General features: G+C 58.9%; 1 protein-coding gene across 2 annotated transcripts; it reads left to right on the top strand.

Moving 5' to 3' along the window:
• The first annotated feature begins 8,800 nt into the window (after window positions 1-8,800).
• PHB1 (prohibitin 1) lies at window positions 8,801-12,998 on the top strand. Of its 2 annotated transcripts, none has more exons than XM_065651185.1 (7): window positions 8,801-8,862; window positions 9,295-9,420; window positions 9,582-9,743; window positions 10,199-10,341; window positions 10,585-10,701; window positions 11,296-11,391; window positions 11,818-12,998. In XM_065651185.1, the coding sequence occupies exons 2-7, from the start codon at window positions 9,333-9,335 to the stop codon at window positions 12,028-12,030; spliced, it is 819 nt and encodes a 272-aa protein (XP_065507257.1). In that variant the 5' UTR covers window positions 8,801-8,862; window positions 9,295-9,332; the 3' UTR covers window positions 12,031-12,998. The 2 variants fall into 2 exon arrangements, with proteins under 2 accessions (XP_065507257.1, XP_065507258.1); XM_065651186.1 differs by lacking the exon at window positions 8,801-8,862 and adding an exon at window positions 8,888-8,936.
• Window positions 12,999-19,826: the final 6,828 nt, after the last annotated feature.

Here is a 19,826-nt window from a genome sequence, read left to right as displayed (position 1 = left end):
CATTCCCCATGCAAATCAGCCAGCCGCCAGTCCGCGCAGCAAAGTCGAGAGCAGCTGCAGGAGCAGGAGCTGCCCCGCTCCCCCTCCTGCTAACGCAGCATCGCTGCACGTATAGAATCCATGCATCCCTATCTGCATGGTGCCCACAGCTCTGTCCCCGCAACGCCCTGCCCCTACCCAGCAGCCCAATCAACTCCATTATAGCATTTTTTTTAATTAACTGTTTCCCTGTGGGTTATGACAGGTTTGGTGGCTCTTTGCTGGGAATCGTGTGCCTGTACAGAGCAGAACCAGGGAGGGAAGGATGGAAACTGCACGTTGCAAATGTCTTGTGCTCTGGAAATCAGGTGAGAGCTCTATAAAGGTCAGATAAATGAAGATCAATTGGATAAGGGTAATCAGATTGGGATGAGCAGCGCTGTCTCCGCGGGGCCGTGGGGCCTTTCAGACCTGCTGGAATTCTCCGAGTAAGTAAACAACGCCGAGGACAGGGAGGAAATTAGTAAAGGCAATTTTATTCTGGCTTCTAGAAGGGGTTTAATGAGGTCCAGAACACGACAGCAACAAAGAACGGCAGCTGGCGTTTGCAATGGCAGGTCGGAGCGGCAGGGGAGCAGAACGGCCCCCGGGAGACGCAGTGCCTGTTTTGGGGTGACACCCCTGGGGTGTGGATGCCGTGTGGCTGAGGCGAGCGGCCCCGGGATGCTTTAAACGCAGCTGCAGCTCGGGATGCGCGTGGTGGATCCCCCAGGTCTGCACCCGGGGCTGCTGACCCGAGAGGTCCCGTGTGGGGCCGTGGGACGGGACGCGCGGGTGCAGGAGCCCCTGACGTCTCTGCACCCGCGGGCGGTTGCTCTCCCAGAGCCGCGCAGCCCCGTCCTCGCCGCCGTGGAGGAGCGGGGTGGGATGTCTGGGCTGCAAGGCCGAGACTCCCTGGGGACTCGCCAGACGTGCTGAAAGCAAACAAGCCATTACTGGCGCTCCTGCCACCAGCAGCGTCCCCTGCGTCTCCTCGGCCGCTCTGCCGGCACCACAAACCCGCTGGCGTGTGCCCGGGAGCCGCCGGCCCCGCCAGCACCTCGCCCTGCGCTTTGGGACGAGTTTCTGCTGGGACAGGCTGAGCTGAGCGCGGGAAAGGCGGGAGGTTTGGGGAAATGCTCCTGACGCCGCAGGATGGAGCGGAGGAGGATGAGGAGGGTGGGATGCTCAGGGCGCAGGGCAGGTGTGAGCCTGGGGTGCGTTTTCAGCTGAGCTGTAGGTTGGAGCTGGGGATGAGCATCCCGCCGTGCAGCTGCAAAGAATTAAACCAAGCCCCCATTTCACCCCTCCTGCTGATCGGGAGGTGGCAGGAGAAGCTCAGGGTGGTTTGTCCTTCCTCCACCTCCCTCCCTGTCCCCAGGGGACCCATTTGCCACTGCTCTGGGGGTGCTGGTGGCCGGCTGAGCCCCCAAACCACCTCCTGTCCCCCCAGCAGGGCTGGGGGTCACAAACCCCCTTGTTTTGCCCTATGGGGGCTGCTGGCAGCCCTGGCCGGAGGGGACGGACGCGGCTGAAACCCAAGTGACGAGCAGGGGGCCAGCGGCTGCACCTGAAATTCTCCTTGTTCTAAAAGCATTAGTGCTCCCTGGCTAACAAAGCGAGGGATTTGCTGAAGCCGCTTGAGGTCCCATTTTCTCTGGAACCCATTTCCATGGCATGAATCACAGAGTGGAATGAACTCAATTAGTTCAGACAGAGGCAGGAGATAAATCAGGGTCCCATTAGGAACCCCGGAGGTTGATTTATGGCCTCGAGCCGTGCCGGCTGTCTCCCTGGGCTCCCCGTGTGCAACCTGCTCCAGAGGGGGCTGAGAAGCGGGGGTGATCGCTGTTATCTTTCTTCACGGTGGATGATGCTCTGGAGTTATTTAACCAGCTCTCAGACCTGGCCTTGACCAGACGACCCAGACCCAGAGCAGTTTTCCTCGCAGGGAGCCTCGTCCATCCGTGGCGGGTTTCCTGCACGGGGATGCTCGGGAGGATGTTGCAGCATCTGGGAAATGGGGGCTGGAGCCGCCCCCGCTCAGCCCAGAGCCTGGGAGCTGGAGGCTTCGCCCTGTTCAATCCGTGTGTCGGTGACGAGATCCTCAGGCCGCATCCTGCTCCCCAGGGTGCTTGGTGGGTGGTTGTGTCCCTGTCAGCAGCAGAGCTGCAGCTCGCTGAGCCCCCAGGAGCAGGGGGTGAGCCTGGCTTCGGTGTCTCTGACCCATCTGTCAAGGCTTAAACCCGCAGCGAGGTGCCTGCTGTGCGCTCTGGAAGCGGCACCTTCACCCCAGGCACCGGACCGAGATGCTTCTATGAATAATGTAGCTGCTCTGGTCTCCTTCCAGTCGATAAGAGGGACAGGAATCTTCCGGGGACAATTTATGTCTTAGATGGGCTGAATCATCGCGCAGGAGGAGGGAGGCACGTCCGTCCCTGGCTGAGGGTCTCTAAGGCAGACAACGGGTGGCTCTGGACGAGGATTTGTCTTTGTGCACACCCCCAACTTCACTTGCATCCCCGAGCCGGGATTTTCTGGGGCACGTGGGGTTCCAAAGCCTGGAACTTTGCTGGAGAGCCAACGGGAAAGCCCTTGGAAAAGCTGCCTGCCGCCTTGGGGTGCTCAAGCCCTGGACACAAACTTCTCCCAGACGGTTCCCTGGAGCAAGGGGTGGCTGGGGGCTCCCGGGGAGGAGCTGCTCCTTCCACACTCGTTTCCCTGGAAGGTGCTCATGTCCCGCCAGAGGATCCCCGGTGCTGGTGCAGGCGTTTCAGCCTCGGGGCTGTGGCTGTGGAGGTCCTGGGGGATCCCCTCTGGCTCGGGCCCCGGAGGTGGTTTTGCTCTGGAGGTCCCTGGTTGCTGTGAGGGAGTTTGAAAAGAAACCGCAGAGCACTTATGGGCTTCTCCAGACGAGCCCTCCCGGGAGCAGGGTGCCTGTGCTCTGTGTGCAACGGGCAGAATAAAACATAGATGGATGGCGCATTTGGAACAGCAGCAGCTCAGGGACCTCATTACATCCCACTCGCTCCCTCCACCCGCTCCGGCCCCCTTGCCTGGGGCAGCTTTGCAGCTCTGCCCGTTGCAAAGGGGGAGAAGGGGTAGAATGTGGCTTCATCACGCACGTCTGGATCCAGGGACAGACAGGAGTTTTCCCGGGGATGAGAGCATCAGGGGAACAGGGAACCGAAGGAGTTATCCCAGGGACGAGAGCATCAGGGGAACTGGAGGGGGGTGATTTCCCCCGAGCCCCCCAGGTCCATCCCAGCTCAGCAGGTTCTCCACAGCACAAGATCAGGCTGTGCCTTTGCCCTCCCAGCTTTGGGAGTGTTTCAGCAGCAGCTTTTGGTGACCGCGAACTTTGCTGTAGGGTCTGGGAGCCTGAGTGGGGGCTGAGCCCTGGGGGCTGCCCCAGCGACCCCCCCTCTGCTCCAGCCAACCCCCGGCCCACGCAGAACCGGCTTTCTCAGCATCTTCTCCCCGACGCTCCGCGACCTGAGCGCAGCCACGTTCACGATGGATCTGCGCAGCCCCCGAGCTGCCTCTTTCCCACTATCCGCGAATCAAACATTACGTGTGTCAGCGGGGAATTCAGGGGATCAATTGGCAGACAGTTAAAGTGCTTTGAGATTGGGGTGGATGGAGAAATAGGCAGCAAAAGGTTCAATCTGCAAGAGCTCCCGGTTGCTAACGGTGCCAGGGAATGAACACGCTGGGACGGAGCCATGGGGGGAGTGATGCCTGGGGAGCGCTGGGGATGCATTTGGCAGAGACCCCCCCCGGCCTTTTAGCAGCCGGAGGAGCTACAGGGAAGGGCTGGAGGCGACGGGGCGCTCAGAGGGGCCGCGGCTGCCAACCCGCCATGGGCTGCCCGGCGGGGGCAGGTTGTGTTGGGGGCGCAGAGCAGCGGCCGGGTGACCCCGCTGCCGGTGACCCCCCAGCGCTGCGCCCCGCCCGGCTCTCGCTGCCGGCTCCTGCCCCGACTCCCGCGGTGCGGGGCCCCCTGACCCCGCCGCCGCTCCGGGGGGGTTCTGTCCACGGCAGCTGCCACAAAGCACCGGATTGTTTCCCCTCGGCAGCCGCGGGCTCCGTTCCTGCCCCCTCCGAGGCGGCGGAAAGCGGGGGGGATTCTCAGCACCCCCGTCCCGGGGCTCAGCGCGGTCCTGGCCGGGCTGAGGATGCTCCGGCTGGTGCCGCTGTTCGCGGGGCTGCAGCGCAGCATCCCCCTCCTCCTGCCCGGGGGTGCCGGGGATGAGCTGCCCTTGGCCGGGCTGGAGCGGCCCCCACCGGGGTCATGCAGGCAGAGCAAGCACCTGCGACTAATTGCGCTGAATGGATGAGCAATTAAGGACATTACAGGAAGACTAAAACAGCCTCGACCTCTCCCTGACCCCCTCGGGACTCCCCGGGATGCAGCCCCCACGTTTTGGGGGTGCAGAGGGTTGGGGGAGGCCGCGAACGACCGAGGGTGACCCTGCCAGGAAGGGGAGGAGGAGACGCCAGACAGAGCCCAGGGTGTTATTGGGGGTCTGTGGGACCCCCGCAAAGCCGGGGGGTGAGAAGGTGCTCGGCAGAGGATGCTCGTGTGGCACAGCTGGGCTGTGGGGAAGGGAAAACCCATCCTGGAGCTGCCCCTCAGCACGTGACGGGGAATTAATGAGCCGTTAATGAGGAGGGAACAGCCCCGTTAGCCCTTCTGGGTGGGTGGGGGGTGATGAGGGTGCTGCAGCAGCACGTAAACCTCGTCTGGAGGGTTGTACAGCTGCTAGCACCCCAATAATCCTATTTAAATCTTAATTTTCTGCAACACTGCAAATCCTCATCACCAGGGGAAAGGAGCGGGGGCTCAGGCTGCAGGTCAGTGCGGGATGGGGTGCGGGGGTCCCAGCCCTCCAGGCTGGGCTTTACCTGCCCCCCGCCCTGCAGAGCCCCCACTGCTCCCCCAACACACTCAACGAGCGGCCAATTTGCTGGGAAGGAAATAAAAAGGTTTGCAATTAAAGAGCCTATAGCCACAACGCGAGAGGGTCAGCGGTTCGTGTGCTAATGCAAGCAGGTTTTGTTATGATTCATTAAGTCATTAACTCACTTTTAATTGGGGCTCCTTTATGGAGATGCCATTTTACCTTTGCAGAGAAAATGGGCGTTGGGAGCGATGGGAGGGACCCCCGCACCGGGGGAGCCCCCACACCCCCCCGGCTCGGGTTTTGGGGCCTGAGAGCAGAGCAGCGCTTTTCCTCTGCAAATTCAGTGCAAACTGGGGGGGGCTGGGGAGGAGCCGGCGGGTGCGGGGCAGATGGGGGGGCTGGGGTCTCCCCGGCCCGGCCCCCCCGCCGCCGGCGGTTCCCGGCCCCTCCCCGGTGCGCGGTTAATGCGGCCGGTTCCAGCCGCTCGCTGCCCAGGAGGAAACTTCGTTAACGGGCGATAACGATCGCAGAGCGCCCGGGACCGGCCCCGCTGCCCGCGGCGCTGCCGGACGCTCCGGCTCCCCGGGCCTGACCGCGGATTATCCCCTGATGGGATTAGGGATAATCCTGGTTTTCTCTAACCCCCGCAGGGCTCCCCGTGCCCAGAGCTGGGGCCGAGCCCCGCGCCTGCCCGGGGGGGTTTTGCTTCTCCGGGGTGAGTCAGGCGAAGTTGCCCGAATGAAAGACAGGCTCACTTTTAAAGCAGATTAATTAAACTGCATTACGGGCCTGTGTGGACAGAGTTCAGAACGAAAACAGCCTTAATTCGATTTCTCTGACTTGCAAATTGTGGCAGGGAAGTCAGCTGAAATCACATTAAGGCTGTTTCCACTCTGAACCGTGTCCTCGCAGGGGTTTAATGTAGTTTAACTAATTTAATTTAAATGCTTATTGAGACTAACTGGGTTACGTGCCGGGCGCGGGGCTGGAGCAGCCGCGGTTTGGGCTGGGACCCCCGTGCGGGGCCGGACGGGTGGGAACGGGGCAGCAGCATCAGCCCCATCCCGCCCCTGCAAACCAGACCAAGGCCTGGGGTTGGAAAATCTCGTTTCTGCCAAAAGCCGTTCTCAGCCCGGGTGACTCTGCCGTGCGGATCAACGCATCGTGGCCCCGCGTCCCCGGGGTCACCACCCGCCGAGGCTCGGATTCTCTGCCGTTTGCAAACTTCATGCCATAAATTTTTCGGGGGCAGCGGTGGGCAGGGCTGCCAGTTGCAGGGGCTGGAGAAGAGGAGGCTTTTTGTTCCCGTGCCGCGGTGGCCGGGGCTGGGCTGGGCTGCCACCGCCTGAGGACAATGAGCCGCTTCTTGAAGCTGCCGTTTCTCTGCGCCTTGGAGGAATGTCCCCCCAAAATGTGGTGGACTCAAGCGAGGGGTGCAGCTCGCAGACCTGGGACCGCAGCCCGTGCCCTCACCGCTCGGCAGCAGGATCCCAGCCCGGCAACGGGGTCCCAGCCCGGCACCGTTTTGGGGTGCACCTCCATGGCCGCCCTCACCTTGTTTGCTTGGGCACAGGATGCTCCTGGCTTCTCCAGGGCTGCTTAGCCCTTCTGCTCCATCCCAAACCCACCAAGTCACCGGCCACCAAGGGTTTGTGCCGCGTCCCCCAGCCCACGAAGCTGGGGACGGTCTCGGCGGGTGGTGGGGACACATGGTGGGTCCCCACATGCCGCCAAGCAGTGTGTCAGCCCGTACCGCCGGCGTCAGCCCTGGCTGAATCACCCGCCAGATATTCCCCACACAAAGGAACCATTTTGCTCCGGTTTCGCCGTGCGGGTGTCACCGGCTCCAACCCGGCGGCTCCCGGGGCTCCCACCCTAAAACCTGGGCCAAAAGTCCCCGTTGCCGTGAGCCTTTTTCCATCTTCTGCATGAATGGGAAACACTCATTTTCCATGGCAATGGAAAGGGAAGGGGCTGCACAAACCCAGCAGCCAACGCACCCACAACGGCTGCAATGAAATGCAAAGCATGGGGAGATGCCAGGCGGGCAGTACAAAGCCCCAGCTCCATAAATCCCAAGTTTAATAATTGAATTGTGTCCTGTGTGAATCTCACGTCAAAAGGGAATAAATCTCTCGGTGATTATAGCTGCGGCTTTGTCACCAATTAGGGTGTTGTTATTGGATTAGATGCAAGTCGATAGAAGCCTCCTGGGACAAAGTCATCCCGGGGGGAACCCCAGCAGCTGGGGGCGCTGCACAGGGACGGTGCTGGGCCGTGGGGCTGGTCCTGCCGTGGGGCTGCAGGCGGATGCTCCAGGGATCCATCCGTGGAGGAATGGACGTGGCTGAGGGGGTGCAGGAGCACCCAAAATTCAGCTTCAAGCATCCTGTTCGCTGCAGCTGAGGATTGTCAGGATCTGACCCCAAATGAGGTTGCAGCGCCATGAGGTTTGGGAACCAGTGACTGCAAAGAGGTCCAGATCCTGCTCGGGGCAGCTTTTAGGGCTTCGTTGGGGTCCCTGGGGCACCCCGCTTCCAACTAGGATCAAGGGGGTCCCTGGCAGCTCTGGCCACACCAAACACCTTCACCTCATCCTGCTCCTCTTCCATGGCCGCTTCCCTGCACTGCTGAGGCACAAAAGAGCTTTTGTGGCCTTGGAAGGAGCATTGCTGGAGGCAGGATGGGGCTTCCACTGCACATCTGTCTGCACAGCTGTCCTGGGGGACCCTGGGATGCCGCAGGGGAGCCGGGAGGGGGTGACCAGTGACCTTCCCAGGGAGGAGCTGCTCCAGCGCGGCCGCCCCGGGCTGCACACACAGGTGAGAGCTGGGGACTGGGGACATTGCCTGGGACCTGCCCTCACTTTTAGGGCCCCCGTCTGTCGCCGGCTCCAAGGGCAGCGCAGGAGCAGGGAGGCTGCTGCACAGGAGCCTCCGTCACCGGGTTGCTGAGCAGCTCCGTGCCTCAGTTTCCCCACGTGGAGCAGGGCAGGGGGGAAGGGGACCCTCCGAGTTTGCGGCGGGGACGCGATGAGCCCTGGTGGCTCCTGCGATCTGCTGGGCTCTGCGGGAGGGGGTTCCGCACCATTTTCACCCCCAGATGCTGCCGGGGAGGACGTGGCCTGGCAGGTAATGAAGTCCCTTGTGTTCAGCGGTGTGACCTCAGCGGGAGGGGGCGCGGTGGGGACCGGACGGGGCTGCCTGGGCCAAGGCGGCTCCTCTGGGCTCTTCCTGGGCAGCGGGTGGGGGTTTTATTTTTTTTCCCCCCCCTCCTCTCTTTTTTTCCTTTTTAATGAAGATTCGTGGAACGGACGGGCGGGCGCTGCCTCCCCCTAGCGGCACCGGCCGAGCCGCTCGCGGGGCCCGGGCCGGAGCGGGATCACGGCGGGGAACAAGGGGCCTTTGTCTGCAGCGGGTCGGGGGCTGCCCCGGGGGCCGTGCGGCTCCTCACGCCAACAGGGACAAAGCGCACGGCGGGTGTCTCCTGCTCCGGGGGCCGTGCTGCGGGCAGGCGGCGGATGCGGCCGCAGTCCGGGGTCCCCTCCTCGGCATCGCCACCGCTTCGCCAAAACCCTTTACCCGCCGCCTGCCCCGCGGCCCCTGTGCCCGGCGGTGCGGGACGGGCCCGCTCCGCCCGCTGCCTCCCGCGCCGGGCCCGGGCGGCTCCGCCCCACGCGGCCCCCCCCCGCAGCGACTACAGCTCCCGAGAGGCCTTGCGGGCAGCGGGGACGCCGCAGCCAATAGAAAGCGGCCTTGCTCAGCGACGGGGCCGCCGCGGGGCTCGCTGGGAGTTGTATGCCGCCGTGCAGCGGGAAGGGACGAGTAGGACTACATGTCCCAGAATGCCGCGGGGAGGCGCGGGGGCCAATGAGGAGCCGGCTTCTTGGCGAGGCGCGCAGGCGCGCTGCGGCGGGCGGCCGGGGATTCATGTGGAGGTCAGGGGCGCTGCGGGAGCGGAGCGGAGCGGGGCGGGGCGGGCGCGGGGGCCGGGAGGGGCCGGGAGATCCCGGTAGGTTCCGCGGCCGTTGGGATGGAGGGGGCTGAGCTGCGGCCTGCGGGTGGGAGCGGGCCCTTGGCCCACGGGGCGCCTGTCCCGGGGGCGAGAGGCCTGGGAGGGAGCGGGGGCCCGGCAGGGGCAGCCGGAGGCCTCGGGGGGATCCGGGCTGCAGGAGGCGGCCGGGGCAGGCTCGGGGTGCGGAGGGGCCGGGAGCGGGGAGCCGGGGCGGTGTGGAGGGGCCCTGCGGGGGGGCCGGGGTGTGCGCAGGGCCTCGGGCTGGAGCCGGAGGGAGGGAGGAGCTGCTGGGGGTCCTGCCCGCTCTGCGGGGCAGCGGGCAGCGCGGTTCTAATAAGCTGGTGGGTTTTTGCAGGAGGGACTTTCCGAAGGGGCTGCACCGGGAGGTGTGAAATGGCTGCGAAGGTGTTTGAGAGCCTGGGGAAGCTCGGCCTGGGGTTGGCTGTGGCAGGCGGAGTTGTCAATTCTGCCCTGTACAACGGTGAGTGGGACAAGCTGAGCGCTTCCAGTTCACTCTGCGTATTTTTGGTCAGTATCTTGGCTGCTCTGTGCTCATCTTGCTAATGGCACTGCGGGAAATAGACCTGAGGCCTTGCTGGGCTGTTTTACACCCCGAGCCTGATGTGCTGTCTCCTCCTCTAGTCGATGCGGGACACAGAGCCGTCATCTTCGACCGGTTCCGTGGGGTCCAGGACGTGGTGGTGGGGGAAGGTACCCACTTCCTCATCCCCTGGGTACAGAAACCCATCATTTTCGACTGCCGCTCTCGCCCCCGCAACATTCCTGTGATCACTGGCAGCAAAGGTGAGTGTTTGGACCCAGCAACCGTAAGAAAACCAGATGCTCTGATGATGTTTTTTGGGGGTTTTTGTTTGGTTTTTTTTTTTTGCTTCTCAACATGGCGATTCTACACATCCCAACTCCAGTTTGGCACAGAGTTAGGAATGGTTTGATCTGTCTTTCTAGTTACAGAACAGATTAAAGGGACTCTTCCTTCAGTCATCTATGTTATCCCTTTAAACGGTAACTCTCTGCCTTTACAGTAGGGCAGGTAATTCCCTGCATCACAAACAATCTGAACCTTAAGTCTTACCTGTGAGGAGGATTTGGATCCCAAAGTGAAAGGAGCTGTGAAAATAACTTGTCTTTGCTGGCAAAAAGAAATCTGAATGTTTACTGTTTTTCATCTATATATCTTTTCTCATTTATATCTCATGTCCCCGTGGTTTGCCACTAAACTCCCAACTCTCTTCCTGCAGATCTACAGAACGTGAACATCACGTTGCGTATCCTGTTCAGACCAGTGACTGCCCAGTTACCACGGATTTTCACCAGTATTGGCGAGGACTACGACGAGCGTGTCCTGCCCTCAATCACAACCGAAATCCTCAAGTCTGTTGTGGTAAGGACAGCGAAAAGCTGCTGGGCTCTGCGGGTCATCGTTCAACTGGAGAACCTCCCCTCCAGCTTAGGCGCAAATTCCCAGTCATTCAGTCTTTCTCTTCACGTGCTGGGGCAGCTTGGGGTTTGCCAGCCTGGGGAGAACAGGATTAACTCTGGGGCTCACGGGTGCCCAGATAGGCTGGGCACGGACAGTCTGTCACTTCTGGAACTTCCTTCTCACTGTTGTCTGTCCTGATTTCAGGCTCGGTTTGATGCTGGAGAGCTGATCACGCAGAGAGAGCTGGTCTCCCGGCAGGTGAGCGAGGACCTCACGGAGAGAGCAGCGACCTTTGGGCTCATCCTGGACGATGTGTCCTTGGTAAGAGTTCTCCCTTTTCAGCTCTTCCTCTCTGGAGTCTGCCCCAGTAAGAGCAGTGGGGAAGAGAATCAGTGGGTGGCTGGAGAAGAGCAGGCTGGAAGTCTGGACACGTGGACTGTGTTCGTCTGCGGGATGTTGCAGTTCCAGCTCAAGGCAGTGCCTCTGGTTTTGTCGCCGGCTGTCTTTGACCTTGAGTGAGCCCTTGAAGGCCCCACTGCACTGGCTTATCAGCAGACGTCACTGTTGCAGGGCTTTTATGGTTAAAATGAAGAGCAAATGCTGCTGTGGGTGATGGATGAGGCTGCACGTTGCCGTAGAGGAGGCAGCTGCTCCATGAGCACCCTGAGGGACAGGGAAGGATGTGCTGGGTCCAGCTGGGCTGCTGGAGTTGTGCTGGTGGCATCTCCCTTGAAACTTCAGCACTGGCCGGGGAGGCTTGCATGTCCCAGTTCCTGTCCTTTTGGGGATACTGGTGTTCCACCTCCGTTTCAGCGGCACCAGGGCGGGCAGCTGCCTCCCCTGGGAGCTGCGTGGGTCGCATGGTGCTGCTGAAACTGTCAGCATTGTGGACTTTGCCTGATTTCTGCCCCGCAGACCCACCTGACCTTTGGCAAGGAGTTCACGGAGGCAGTGGAGATGAAGCAGGTGGCCCAGCAAGAAGCAGAGAGAGCCCGATTCATCGTGGAAAAGGTACCTTGTCCTTCGGAGAAACCTGGAAATGGTTCCTGGTGTCTCCTTCCCCCTGTGAACATCTCGCCTGTTCCAGAGACCCGGCAGGTTAAATGACAAAGTCACTTAGGGCCATAATGCTGGTTCAGTTCTCAGCTCTGGCACGTGACGGTTGGATAGATCAAGTGTAAGGTCTGTTTTACTGGGCTTTGGAATCTTTTTTTTCTCTTACTACCATGTCACGGTCTTACTGGAGTGCTGAACAGAAATGTCTGCCTGGAGAAGCAGGGAGGAGACAGCACCTTCTGTCTTAGCTATGCTACTGCAGAGAAGATCAGTAGGCTGGTGAAGTGGGAATTTACGTTTTAAATGTGACAACAGCATCTTCCTTCTCTTTGCTCTTGTTTTCTTTGTTGCTTATTCTCCTTCTCATGTGTTTCCTTTCAGGCTGAGCAGCAGAAGAAAGCAGCCGTCATCTCTGCCGAGGGAGACTCGAAGGCTGCTGAGCTGATCGCCAACTCACTGGCCACGGCGGGCGATGGCCTGATCGAGCTGCGCAAGCTGGAGGCAGCCGAGGACATCGCGTACCAGCTCTCCCGGTCCCGCAACATCACCTACCTGCCCTCCGGACAGTCTGTGCTCCTCCAGCTGCCGCAGTGAGCCCGGCTCTGCAGCCATAGCTAGCCTGATCGCCTCTACCTACCAGATCAGCCCCTTCCAAAAGAATCTTTGCAATTTCCTCACTGGTAAAAGCAGGGGAAATGAGAATTCAACCCATTTTTAATCCTTAATCAAATAAAACTGAATACTCTTGACAACAAACCTGCATTCCTCCCATGTGCGGTCAGAGCAGTGGCTGCGCTGACCCATAAGCTACATTTGAGAATTGCCCCTTTCCAGGCAGTTTGAGCAACAGGAGCAGAGTTTTCATCTGTTCACTCCTGGGACACGCCAGCAGCCCAGGTGACTCCCTGACTGCGCAAATGCTGCAGCCGTCAGGTATCCCTGTGATGCTGCGGCCGTCGGGTGTCCCCGCGCCGCTGCGGTGCCTTTAGGCTGGCAGAGCCAGGGCCGGTACAGACTTGCAGGTCCTGGATTATGGAACAGGGACACTCGGGGCTCGCTCTGCGGTCAAACCCGTTTGTTTTCAGGTGTCAGCTGAGCAAGGGGACATCTCAGCTGTGAGGACAGTGAGAGCCGTAGCAGTGAAAACTGGAGGCACAGATCGCATGGGTTGTGGCTGGGGTGAGAGGAGTAGAGATTCACTTTCTGTAGTAGACAGATTTCAGGTGTGGAGAAGATATTTCCTCTGCAGGGAATACTTCTCGCGTACATGCTGGAAATGGGACATCTCCACTTCTCCCCCCCACTGCATGCTGCTCTGTTTGCTGCGACTTGCCTTGTTGCGCAGCGTTGGCTCCTTCACCAAAGTCAGTGAAAGTGGCAGGTGGCCTGTTCGGGTGGCACTTGGGACAAAGAGGGGGTGACTGGGTGCTCCATGGCTCGGGCAGTCAGAGGTGGGCAGAATTCTCTGTTACATCAATGCTCTTTTTATTTAGGGAAACTGAATTGTGAGGACGTGATGGGTGAGATTGTAAACCAGCCTTCAATAAATGTCATGGTCCTGAGTGTAGTGGTGTGGGGTTTTTTTGATATCTCAGAAGAATGAAGGTTGGATCGGTGGAGCAAGACACCTCACTTTGTGCTGGTTTATTTGGATAAAAGTCACAGACAAATGAGTTTTCCTCCTGACAACTTAAAGCTTGAACCGTGATTCTTAGGCTGAATTCCTGCAAGAAGGTAAGGCTGAAGCTGAGCCCTCAGGAAAGCTACTGTGAATGGTGGACTCGTTTTGTCCATGCACCCACTTTGGATTGTTGCCCTTGCCTCTGGTGAAGTGGAAAGCCTTGCCTGTGCTTTGTGCTGGGCAGGGGATGCTCCTGCAGTGATGAGGTGCCTGAGCTTCCAAAATATTTTAAGCAACTGAGCAGTCAGGTCCGTAACTCCCAAATAACTTCCAGACCTCTTCCCTCTCCAGTGCTCTTGTTCTTCCTTTTTCTGGTTTACCGCTTCAGATGCTTGTCAGGAAGCTTCCACTTTTCTCCCAAGGCTCCTTTAAAGCCCCCCGGTGTTTCCTGTGTTTCTCTCCGTTAGTTTTGTGCACCAGGTCTTGGGCTCAAAGCAGTGTGTGTGAAATCCCTTCTTGGCTTTTGCAGCTCTGCGTTGCCTGTCCCTCCTGTTCTGCATTTTCAGTGGAGTGTGGAGTGTTTCCTGCTGGTTTTGCTGTCAGCCTCTCCAGAGGAGGTGTCTGAAGCTGTAACGGTGGCCCCTGGGTCTGATTAATCATCATTTCCTTTGCTTTTGGGTTTAATTCCTTTTACAAATGTTCCCTGGCTGTTAACTGCTCCTCTACCTTCGCTTTGCCTTGCTTAATGCCTAAAGCTGCCCTGAACTCATCAGACTTCAAAGCTGCTCTTGCACCTGTAGCTGTCTGGGTGTGTGCTCGCTGAACCCCCTGTTTATATTGTGTTTATATCGTATTTATAGCTGCTCTTCGGCCTGGCAGAGCTTGGGGACCGTGGAGCTGTCTGGCTCCAGAGGGGAACAGCGACCCAAAATCAGGACTTGTTTTTTTGGGCTGCACAGAGGCACTGGGTGAGAAACCAGCCTCGTGCTTGCTGTGAGCGAGCACTGCTGGGCATCGATGCCAACCTTCTCAGGTGCTGGCAGACTCCTTGGTGTAAAACAGAACAAAAAGTCAAGTTTGTGTAGTGGAGGACTGGCCCGCCTGGCCTTCCTGGCCATGGCTGTACTGAACTCCGCATCCCAGGACGCCAGCCCTTCCCTGGAAGCGTTTGGGAGGTGTTGGCAGAGCATGAGCAGTGCTCTGCTTGTCAGGGCAACAGAAAGAGCTTTGGGCTTGGGGAACATGAAGGCAGCCGCCTGAGCAAACAGGGTGTCCCCACCCTCTCTTTGGCGTTTCTAACCTTGTTGATTTTAATAATCCCAATAACAAAAACTTGGTGGTGAAAGCGGAGTGCACCCAGGGTGGAGAAACGAGAGAGGGTCGAGGCATGTGGCTTTGCACCGAGAGCAGAGAGAGGTTTGTGTGAGTCCTGGTCTCCTCCGGAGAGCCCGAGTGAATGGCTCCATCAGGCCAGTCCTGCTGCTGGTCCCCCTGTGGCTCCGCACGCCTGCACACAGCCAGCGCGTTCCCAGCAAGGCTGGACGTGGTACTGGGCTGCAGAAAGCACTTAACCCAGATAAAACTGCCCAAAAATTCACTTGGAGGAAGGCTCTTCCCCAGCACTCAGCCTGGGTGTTCGCCAGTCAGAACCAAAGGCTGGTCTGCCCGGCTCTCCCCCTAGAGCGGAGTTGCACCAGGTCCTCCTGGATCTTTCCATTGGCCAACACATTGTCACATTTAGCACCAAACCCTTGGGGCCGGGTGACGATGGCAGCTGGAGCTGCAGGCAGGCTGCTGTCCCAGCAGATGGCAGCAGCAATTCTGCTCTCTGCTCGGAAGGGCAGTGGGGACCAAAGGGTGTCCCCCAGCGTCTGTGGAGACAGGTGAGCACGGAGGTCACCCTGCCCTGGGCAGAGGACGCAAGGAGTGCAGTGGACAGGGACAAACACAATGGCACAGTCTCCGGGAGAGGGAGAAAAAGCACAAGCTGGCACGAGACCTGCTTGACGGGTGGCACCACTTGTGCAGGTGGAGGGTTTAGTCCCTGTGCTGAGCTCTCTTGGCAAAGCTCTGATGAGTCGCTCCAGATTTAATCCCTCTGGCCTAAGGCAGCACACAGGAAGGTGCAAATGCCAGTCTCCCTTTCTAAATCTCCCTGCCCACCGCTCTGCTTTGGCTGCAAACCTCCAGAGAGGTTTGGTTTGGTTTTTTCTTTCCTGGGAGACTGCCTTGCTTCTCCTTCCTTTCCTGCCAGGGGAAGAGCTCAGCTCTGCAGCACCTGCAGCAGCTGGGCCAGCCTGCTAGCAACGCTCAGACCAGCCAAACAAGCTTTTGTTCATGATAAACAAACAGGAAACCATCCGATTTCCTCTGCGTGTTCACCCCCTTGCTCTCTCCCTCTTTAATAGATAACCAGCCTACCTGACATGTGAAGAGACCCGGAGCCCCCACATGGCCCTGCGCTCTGGCGTGGCTGGAGTTCGCACTGTGGCTGTTGCACTGGAACAGGCACCTGCTCCTGGGCAGCGGCCGATGCCCTGAGCCGCAGGCTCCCCAGGTGAGGAGCTCCCCGGTTTGTGGTGATTTACACCCTGCAGTGGCTGGCAGTGCTCTGGAGCGGTTAGAGCAAGGGTGGGGAGGAGTTTCCGTATTGCTTCCTCTGTGCTGTTTACATCCAAGTGGATGGAGCACAAAGTGCCTCAGTCCTGAAGCAAAGAGGATGGGGTGGGGGGAGAAAGTGCTCATGAAAGTGGGTAGGAAACAATGTCCTAAGCTCGGCTGGAGCTTGACTCGGCTGGGAGACGGCGAGCAATCCTTAGGGCCAAATTTGGTTTAATTATTCCTTGCCTGGCACTAGTCAGCGCTGGGGGCTGAGACGTTCCTTGTATGCCTGTTTTCCATCAGCAGAACTGAGCTGACTTCAGTCCAGCAAGTCCCGACTTACACTAGTGTAATGCTCAGAGGTAGGTCAGGTTTACTTAGGGATGACTTTGTGCTTTGGTTTTCTACTTGGTGAAGCAGGAGAGGCCTGTCACAGGCAGAAGGGTATTGGGGTAAGTAACAGGGGACATCGAGTGTACTCTAGCTAGGGGATGCAGAACAAACTGCCAGAGAAAGTGAAGCATCTGATGTCTTTAGAAAAATACGGCAGATACTTCTTTTAACCACGTGCTCACCCACAGCGATGCTGCTTAAACAGACAACAACAACAACAACAGAAGCTCAATTCTGTGCGTTTCCCTCGCTCCCATCCTGTTCTTGTCCAAGTGCCATATCCCACAATGGTTTACTTTTTTCAATAAAAGGCACAAAACCAAGGCTTCCAAAGAGAACTTTTTTTTGTGGCACAATTTTTATACAGAGGATGATGACTCTGATAATACAGTCACATTACCAACCTGCCTCCAGTACCCCAAAGAGAGCTGATAATCTGCGCATGGACCTGCCAGGCTTTTCTGTATTATCCAAGGCTGCTCCTGCTGCCCTGCCCAGACTGAGCTCAAGCCCTTAACACACAAAGCTGTAAAACCACCCGGAAACCGCTGGCCATGCTGGGCCCCTGCAGAGCTGCCCCTCCGCACCCTGGTACCCGCTGCAGTGTCAGGAGGGCTGAATGTGTCTGTTCAGAAGGGCGGAGTTAAAGCCACCAGCACCAGTGGTACCTTGATCTGGGTTCTGCTTCCCAGAACTCTGCTCTACCCTCCTGCTCTGAAGGGCTAATCTGGGGCACCAGGACACACTGGTGGGTGTTGTTAATCTTTAATTGTGGCCTTACACTGAACTAGTAAAGGAGAAGAGAGAATGGGAACAGGAATTTCCTCTGCTTGAACTTCTACCTTGCTCTGTGCAGTCTCAAAGCCCAGCGCCTCTCATCCAGCAGTGGTGGTTCCCTCAGACAGTGCGGCACTTCCTGCGACACGAGCTAGCAGGAAAAAACCCTTTGTTTTCCTTTTGCTTCCTTTCCCGTCGCTTGAGAGGATCCTGGATTCTGCAGGACATAGCAGGATGCCTAAAAGATAAAACATTAACCTGAAAGTCAACTGCTTGGGTTGCAGACTGGCTCAGTGCCCTGTGCCTCAGTTTCTCTCCTCACCCTTGGCTTCTTTTCCTACTGGGGTAGAGCCTGGGTGGGTAACACTGTGTTCTGCTGCATCTGAGCCCCCCAGCCCAGCAAATTCTCACACTTTTGTTGTACTTTTCACCCCGAAAGGTCCTATGTTGCTTAGCAGAAAAAAATCATCTGGTTTCTAGGAGGGCAGAATGTCACCTACTGCTGTATTGCTGCTTCTGGAGAGAGCTGCAGACAGCTGCTTGCTGAAACAGTGCAGCGGCTTAGGGAGGAAACGAAGATGGGTATCACCCATCCCTGGCACTGCATGCGATGAGGAGGACACGAGAGGGCATTTCCCACACTGGCTGTACCCTGGAGAGAGGGGAAATGTCAGAGAGAGGGGCAAGGGAGCCACAACATCTTCCTGAGCAGGGAACAAGGTGCAGAAAGTTGCCTCTAGAAGTTGGACACCAGCGTGAAGGGAGAGCAGAGAGGACAGCAAGGAAATCAGAGGGCAGATAAGGATCTGTGGCTGCGAGGCAGGTGTGTGCGAGGGAGCGGATCATGTGCAAGCAGAGATGTGGGGCTGTTGCTGCATTTTGTTTGCTTCCCTTTACCTGGCTGACATGTCTTTTCATGTCAGACGCTAGATCAAAGCAAGGGATGTAAATAGCTGAAACAGGCTTCCTTGTGGGAACGGGGCTGAGCGGCACAGCCAGCGGCTGCGCGGATCCCTGGGAGCAGCGCGAGGGGCTGTCACCCCCGTTAGCCCGGCAGCCGCAGCTGCAGGTGCCCTGGGAGCTGAACCTCGCATGGGGGGGAGTCACTCCCCTCTGCCACCGCCTCTTCCCAGGGCACTGCCACTGGGGACGGGACACAGCAGGGCCACAGGGACAAGTAATTTGGTTTCATCATGTCAGATGCCCTTCAGAGTCCAAAGATACTTGCAGGCTCAGGGAAAGAAAACCACAGGCTGCATCAGAGGGAAGACCAAAACATCGCAGGAGACCAAGCGCTCTCCTTGCGTGCTGGAGAGGGTGTCAAGAGCTGGGCCTGCACTTGTCCCACAATGGGCACCAGCAGGGGCTGCACCTCTGTGGCTGTTGAAATAACTGATGGCTTTGCTCCTTTGGACAATGTCCCCAAGTTGTCCCTCTGCTAAAATCCCACATTTGGGCTCTGTCACTCATTGCTGTCTTGTTCATTCACCTTCCAAGAAAAACACTCCCAGCATTTTTCTTCCTGGTCTTTTCAATTCTGCTGCACAGAATCCTTCATGCACATGCAGTTAACCAAGAACAGCCGTGTTCCCTGACACCCTCACCCCGTTTTTCCTCAAGATGCTACACCACACAAGGGTGTTGGGCCAAGTGGAGCAGCGCTGGGGCAAGGAAGAAAACTGGCAACATTGTTCTGATCCCACCATGGGGCTTCCCCAGCCCACCCTGCCCCTTCTGCTTGATCATGAACTTTGACTGGGAAAGCCCCAATCCCTGCTCTGCACAGGGAGTTCAAATCTGGGCTGTACGCTCGATAATCAGGAGCGGGTCAAACACATTGGCCTGTAACATCACATTTCAGGGGGCTGAGGGCGTATGGATGTTTTGCAGAACCTCAAATCAAGTGCCCTACACTGTTGGGGCTGCATTTCCAGCAAAAAAACAGCTGATGAGGAAACAAACCACAGGTAGAGGAGGGATTGCGGACAAAAGGATTTAAAAAAAAAAGGACCACAGCAGGAACACAAGCCTGACAGTGGGCAAGAGACAAAGCTATATGCCACAAGTGATTCCTGAAGTCCCTGGAAAGCAGCTCACGCTACCAAAAGGGCTGCTGCCCTTCCCCCTTTTCCTGTTTCTGCTACTCTCGCTAATTCTTTTACCGCTGCCAAACCCCAACCGCAGCAGCGCTCTTCCCTCCTACACGGCACCGGCGGCGGTTTCGGGGCTGCGGAGGCTCCGTGGCTCCGGGGAGAAGCGGCACCAGCCCGGCCAGGCAGCCCCGGCCCTTCGTGAGCCCTGCACCTGCCACCAGCAGGGAGCTCAACCAGCAAAAAATGGGGTTTTACTTCTTGTCACATTTCCCTCACACACCAGGCCTGGGCCCTGCAGGTGGGTGTAATCAAGAAACCACAGGCCAGAGTTAAGTAGTTATTACTTGAAGGGGAGACGAAGGTTTGAATAGTGGGAGCTGGGGTTTGGCACAGGAACAGAAGCGCCCGGCTCCTCTGGCTGGGGCGAACCGGGCAGGGCCTCAGCGCTGGGTCTTACCTGGCTCCCGAGGGCGGCTCCGTCACCGCCCGCCCGAGGCCGCTGTGAGGCGTTTTCCCCCCGTCCCGGTGAGGAGCGGGGCCCCGGGGCCTCGCACCGGCCCGGGCTGCGAGCAGAGGCCTTCACCGGCGCGGGCCGGGGTGAGCCGCAGCCTGCCCGGCTCAGCTGACTGCAATTAGCGCGGCCGCTCTAATTACCTCAGCGGGTAACGGGGGGAGCGGCGCCGCCTCACCTGAGCGCCGCGGGGCGCCGGCCCCCGCGCATGCGCAGCCCCCCCGCCTCACCTGCGCGGCGCGAGGTGAGCGGCGCCGCGCGGGACGGGGGGGTGCGCGGGGCGACCGCCCGACGGCGCATGCGCTCCCGGCAGCCTATGGGTGTCCGCGTGCGTTCCACCCCCCCCCCGCCTCTCCGCGGCGCGGGCGCGCGCGCTCCCCCCGCCCCGCGCGGC

The sequence above is a fragment of the Caloenas nicobarica genome, chromosome 24 (genome assembly GCF_036013445.1).
Source record: "Caloenas nicobarica isolate bCalNic1 chromosome 24, bCalNic1.hap1, whole genome shotgun sequence".
NCBI classification, from domain to species: Eukaryota; Metazoa; Chordata; class Aves; order Columbiformes; family Columbidae; genus Caloenas; species Caloenas nicobarica.
Note: the sequence above shows the minus strand (reverse complement) of the source record. Positions and strands in the feature narration are given on the sequence as shown.

Bases quoted from the DNA above. Each gene is read 5' to 3' on its own strand.
- PHB1 (XM_065651185.1), top strand. From the start codon at position 9,333: ATGGCTGCGAAGGTGTTTGAGAGCCTGGGGAAGCTCGGCCTGGGGTTG. The intron at 9,421-9,581 runs GTGAGTGGGACA...CTCCTCCTCTAG, and splicing joins CAATTCTGCCCTGTACAACG to TCGATGCGGGACACAGAGCC. The intron at 11,392-11,817 runs GTACCTTGTCCT...GTTTCCTTTCAG, and splicing joins CCCGATTCATCGTGGAAAAG to GCTGAGCAGCAGAAGAAAGC.